Source organism: Propithecus coquereli, unplaced genomic scaffold (assembly GCF_000956105.1).
Source record: "Propithecus coquereli isolate 6110/MARCELLA unplaced genomic scaffold, Pcoq_1.0 Scaffold88, whole genome shotgun sequence".
In the NCBI taxonomy this organism is placed as follows: domain Eukaryota; kingdom Metazoa; phylum Chordata; class Mammalia; order Primates; family Indriidae; genus Propithecus; species Propithecus coquereli.
Window position 1 is genome coordinate 7,211,604 of NW_012155062.1, and position 6,000 is coordinate 7,217,603.

The 6,000-nt window shown below is 48.4% G+C and overlaps 1 protein-coding gene across 3 annotated transcripts in view; it reads left to right on the forward strand.

Annotated features, from left to right (window-relative positions):
• NCK2 (NCK adaptor protein 2) overlaps nt 1-5,201 on the forward strand; it is a 145,454-nt gene extending 140,253 nt beyond the window's left edge. For all 3 annotated transcript variants that reach the window (XM_012664330.1, XM_012664329.1, XM_012664331.1), the window contains one exon: nt 4,099-5,201. In XM_012664330.1, coding sequence (XP_012519784.1) covers nt 4,099-4,293 — 195 coding nt within the window. In that variant the 3' untranslated portion in view covers nt 4,294-5,201. The remainder of the gene's footprint in view (nt 1-4,098) is intronic.
• The last annotated feature ends 799 nt before the right edge of the window (nt 5,202-6,000 follow it).

Sequence of the window (6,000 nt, forward strand, 5' to 3'; positions counted from 1 at the left end):
GTCCAGTGAGGTTTTAATCTAGCCATAGAAAATTGTAATGAGTATAGTATCTACGATGGCTTAAAAAGATGTCCACAAATTCTTCGATACTCCTTTCTTCAGAGGGTGGAGCCTGTTCCTCTTGCCCTTGGGCATGGGCTGTACTTACCGACTCACCTGTAACGAATAGAATGTGGTGGATGTGAGGGTGGGCAACTTCCAAGACTGGGTTACTAAAGGTGTCCTGGGCTCCTTTTTGCTCATGTGAGCGCGCCACCTTGGAAGGAGATCCTGCATCCCTCATCGAGCCTTCGGGTGACCACAGCCTCAGCCACCATCTGGACTGCACGTTTCAAGAACACGTTAGGTTCTTTGACAAGCTTAAATTTAGAGAACTCTGTCATGTCAGCGCACCAGTACTCGTCGAGGGGGCGAGTGTGGCATGTTCCTTTTTCATGTGATTTCCCAAGTCTGTTACGGAAAGCAAAGCATGGAAAGGCCACAGCCGGTGAGAGCAGGGCTGGCAGAGCTGCCTCCTGGGGACTCCTTCCGCCTCAGGCTCTCTCTGGATGTGGGGTCATTGGGTGGGGAGGAGCTCTGCTTCCATCAGATCCAGGGCTCCATCTGAAGGGAAGAGACCTGTGCTTACTCTCTGCAGCAGTGTCCCAGCTGTCCCAGCAGGGGACATTCCCTATAGCAGGCTCCTTAGGACAGAATCAGAAAGGTACCTCAGTCGGGAAAGGCTCTCTCCAGCACGGGCTGCTCCGCGCGTAGATCAGATTTGCCTCTTGTTCCAGTGGCTCCAGCGCTGCTGGTGGTTGGCCCAAATTTTATTTCAGTTCTCAAACCGCATCAGGAGCCCCTGGAAGTCTCATTAAACACAGGGTGCTGGGGGTTCACTCACAGGCGGGGCAGGGCCCGAGGGTTTGTCTTTCTCTCCAGTTCCTGGGTGAGGCCACCGCTGCTGGTGCTGGGAGCACCATCAGTCTCGTTCGTCTTCAGACGCCATTGCAAGGTGTTTCATGGCAACTTATAGCAGTGTGTGTTAGTATATAGAGTGTTCATTTTCACATTTCCTGCAGAAAATCTACTCTGTTTGAACCAAGCACACTTCCAAACTTTCAGCACAAGTTGGTTCCTGCTTGGCACAAGTTGGTTCTGTGTCCTTCACTTTAAGGTTTCTGCTCAGGAGCCCGAGAGATTAAAAATTACCTTTTCTGCTGTGTTCCTTTCACTGCTGTAACTTACACACACATGCATACAAACAGGCACGCGCGCGCACACACACACCGTGACGTTAAATTAAGGAGCTTAAATTAAAAGCAAATTTCCCTATTCGAAAAGTCATCTGTTGATCATTTGACTTAATTAAAATCCGGGTGTGTCATGTATTTACAACTGATTCCCGTGCTGCAGCCACTAAAAATGATGCCACTCTGTCTGAGTTGATTAAAGTGTCTGTGACACCAGCACAGCACCTGGCTCATGGTAAACTGTAAAGGTGAGATCACCCTCCATCTTATTCTAAAGGCGCAGTTTACAGCACAGAATATACATGCTTGTAAGAATATTAATAGCAAGGAACTTGAAACTAGAATAAGTTTCAATAAATTTTTAAAGAAAACCTGAAGCCATCAGGAGAGGGTTGAGTAGTTCATAACGTATATATTGTTGTACACAGTGCTGGGTGATTGGCCCTGGCGATTCTCCTAATCCTCGAGGACTGATAACATAGTGACCGTGCCGGTGGTGCCGATGCCCTGGGCCTTGCTGGCACGTGGTGTATCAGGCAGTACCTGTTTTAGTTTCTTTTACTTTCAGAACCACACGTGGCAACTAACGTGGATGGTAATACTGAGAACAGCGAGGCTAGCTTCATCTGTCTTGTTGTTCAGTCCTGGGAAAATAGTAATGATCTGAGAATTGTGCCATCACGCGATCACCTAGAATGTCACGTGGATAGGGCTGGTTGGCATGATCATCCGTGACATCAGGGTTCTGTGATCCACTGAAATAAAATTTCAAGTTCTGCATCTCTCCCAATCCTCCCCTCCTGCTAGGGGCTGGGTTTCTGAAAATAATCTGTAGCCTGAGACCTAATCTGAGATAAATCTTCCAGTTTCTTCCTGAAGTGTCATCCAGAGGCATTTCCTGGGGCTCCTCCAAGGCATCAAGCCCTGGGTTTAGCGTGGAGATGAGATGGGGCCTTTTCCTCAAAGATCTGTTCTTATTTGGTCTGTTTTCGGCAGAGGCGCGCATAAATACAAACTGTAAACATGACCGTCCCTTTCGTGTATGCTGACAGCTGTGGCTGGTGGGTGAGCACAGCTGCCCTGCACAGTTTAGATTTTCTCAGACACCCGTTCCCTGTCGTCATCGGTGTCGATGGAGTGAGTCCTTGTTTTGCAGGAGTTGCACACTTCTTGTCAAGCATTTCTTATTTGGGCTTTTATGATCTCAGGGTGAGAGACAGTAGCATGCGCACTTGTCAGCTTTGTCTGGAGGTCCTGCTGGAAGGTGGCCCTGCTGGGTCCTCAGCAGCACGCAGTTCCTGGGCATTGGGAAAGGCAGAAAGCTGGTCTAGGACTTCTGTGGAGAACTGCGTTAGGCTGCGGTCCTGCCACTGGCAGGGCGTGACCTGATGCTGTGTAGCAAGCCGGGCGGGGGGCCAGGGGGAGAGCGTGCCTTGTGTGGGGCCAGCGAGGCTTCTTAAGGGCAGCGTTCCCTTTGAGCTGAGCATCAGGGGAATGGTTGACCACAGAGTTCAACAGAGGATGGCCCCAAGAATGACATGAATAGGAGTGACAGGGGGCTGGGGTGGGACATAGTCTAGCCTGGGGGACTGGGACCAGGGGCCAGGGCAGGGGCCAGGTGGGTTTTATTTTGAGGCCTCTGAGGGAAGCCAGGGTCCCTCCCCTCCCCCAGCCACACTGCCCCCTCAGTGCTGCAGAAGAGGCAGGTCCCGATTCCCTGAGCACTCCCCCACCAGCCCACGCCGGGCGTAGCTCAGGCTCACTGCACTTAGAGGCCTCTCCTGACCCCCCCAACACACGTGTGCACACACACACCCATACACACATTCACACTCATGCACACACACACTACACATGCTCACACACCTTCTAACGTACACACACACTTAGTTTGCCTCCTCTAGCTCGTTCTCTCTCATGCAACTCTCCTTTTTTTCTGTAGAACTTACCACAGTTGGCAACTGTAAGTCCACTTCCTTATTTATCTGCTGCCCTACTGGGTTGTCACTATTCACGCTTACGTCCTCATGCACACATGGACATATCCAGGGCACAGCCCGCTGGGCATGTAGTCAGTGTTTAGTAATTGTTACTCATTGAATTAATCAATATATATTTTTTTTTTACAAAGAACATTCCTCATTATCTTTCTTGCATGTTTTTCAGTAAATGAGTTAAAAGACCAGTTTTAATTAACATAATGACATATTTCTAAAATAGACCCAAATATAAGTATGGCACTGACATATCACAGAATTTAAATATTTCTCAACAAAATCTGTGCTCGAACCACAGTGCAGCCCCCTCTAGGATATTAGGAACTATATTTAAAATACAACCAGAATTTTCCACTGCTCTTAATATTTTTAAATGCTTAGAATTAGAAAATTTCTGATGGCTTAATTGTAATAGCGTTAAGAGTCAGAAGAAGAGATTTCTAGCTGCTACCTGTACACAAACCAGTCTTATTAAATTGCCAGGATGGACTTTATTCTCCAAAAAAATAGTTTGGGAAATGAAAAAATGCAAGCAAGCTTCTTGAGCACCCAGGTTAGCACAGGTGTTGTACATTCCACAGAGTGTCCACTGTTCAAGTAACTAAAATGCATTAGTGCTGAAACTGAACTAAGCAAACTCAGACTTGTCTCCGATGCAGAACTTCAGAATCTTGGGCTGCATCTGGGTCATTCTGAACATCAGATGCCCTAGTAGCTGGTCAACAGAGGCCAGACGTCGGAGCGAAGGGAGGTGTGGATTTAGTTAAGTGGAAGATTCAGATAGTTGTACCCAAAATAGTTGGTAGTCACGCAGGGACAGACCTCTCCTGCCGTGCCCGGTTGTCACTCGTGTTCTGTTTCCTCCCCAGCCCAGTGACTTCTCCGTGTCTCTGAAAGCATCAGGGAAGAACAAACATTTCAAGGTGCAGCTCGTGGACAATGTCTACTGCATTGGGCAGCGACGATTCCACACCATGGACGAGCTGGTGGAACACTACAAAAAGGCGCCCATCTTCACCAGCGAGCATGGGGAGAAGCTCTACCTCGTCAGAGCCCTGCAGTGACGTCGGTGCCCGCGGCCCTGCAGCCCACCAGCTCCAGGCTTCGGTGCCACTCACCTCCCCAGAGCCCAGCAGTCAGGTCTCCCAGGAGCGCCACCCACCCAGCTCTGCACAGAGGCTCTGCCCTGCCAGTGGGTCATCCTGGTCGGCCCCCTCTGCCTAGTCTTTCTGTTTGGGTCGGTTGGTTAGTTGGTTTCCCGTTGCCATCCAGGCCCTCACGCCCCTGCTCCAGCCACCCCGCATCCCAGCCAGTTTTAGAGAAGCGGAGGGGACGGGGGTGAGCTTGTTCACTTTATTCCTTTTCAATTGGCAGTAGTGCTAGTCTGTTCAAATTGTTCATGCTAACAGAACCCCTCGTTAAAAAGACATTGGGCGCAGTGGGAACCCACCGAAGCCGCACTTAGCAAGGGAGTGAGCCACAGTACCCTCTGAGGGTGGTGTCCCAAGCTCGGGGCTCTCTGCATGCCAGGCAGCAGGTGCGAAGGCTCCCCGGTCCTAGCAACCCTTGTTCTGTGCCCTGTGCCCTTACGTGGCTCCCAGACTCTGCAGGGAGCAAACGCGTTTGCTGATAGCAATACTGGAACCACCGGGTGAGACGGCGGCGAGGAAGCTGTCCAGTGCCTTTGGGGCTGTGCTTGCAATAAAGAAAGAATTTCCCTGAAAGTCAGTCTGCGGAAGAGGAAACCAGTGACTCAGAAAGACAGATGTTTTCGTAATTTACCCTCATATGTGCCATCCACATAGTGCTTTTTCCTCTTGCCCTTCAGCTTGTTTGAATTTCACAATTATGTATTTAATTCTCAAAGAAATATGTATCTGTAGCCGTTTATTGACACTAATACAGATGATTAAGGAAAACAGCTGATCTTGGGGGAAGGGGCGCTACCAACACCTCTCACACACACACACACACACACACACACTCTCTCTCTCTCTCTCTCTCTCTCTCTCTCTCTCACTCTCTCTCTATATATATTATTTGCTTTACAGGGAAATTTTCAGGGTTTACAAAAGAATATGTGATTGGTTGTAAGAGACACAGAATGTTTATGAAGAAATTGCATTTTCTTTTTCCTTTACATTTGAACTTCTTTATAGTTAAAATATACAGTCTTGAGATGGCACATTCCTACAATTGAAGAAGGGGTCTTGGGATCCCCTAAACTTGCATACCCGGTTTTTTGGATATTGTAATAAAAAAAGTATTATGACAAGACTCTGTGTGTGTTTATCTTTGGGAAAACTGTGACTCAGTTTTGGGAGAGTAATTACTGCAGCATTTAACTGAATGCTGTTGCCAGCTGGGAAACATTTTTAGAAATGAGCTTAACCAATTTATTAACCTGTGGGTTTTCTTTTTCTACCACCACTTTTATATATTGAAATAACAAGTTTTAATTAGTGAACCTCGAACCCAGAATCTCAAGCTTGGTCTTCAGGAAATTATTTCTTTAGAAATGACTTACTTACCAAACTGCTGTCAGCCGGAGTCCTCACTTCCAGTGTGGCCCTCCACTGATGTCTCGCATCTGTCCTCTCAGTCACCGAGCGTTTATTGAATCACCACCATGTGCCAGGCACCAGGAACGCAGAGTTTCCTGCTGCAGGCCCTGAGCCCTGTGTCCTCACTTGTTCCCCATCACAACCCGATGAGGTGGGTCCTGCCATCATGCCCATTTTACAGATGGAGAAAGTGAGGCACAAAGTAGA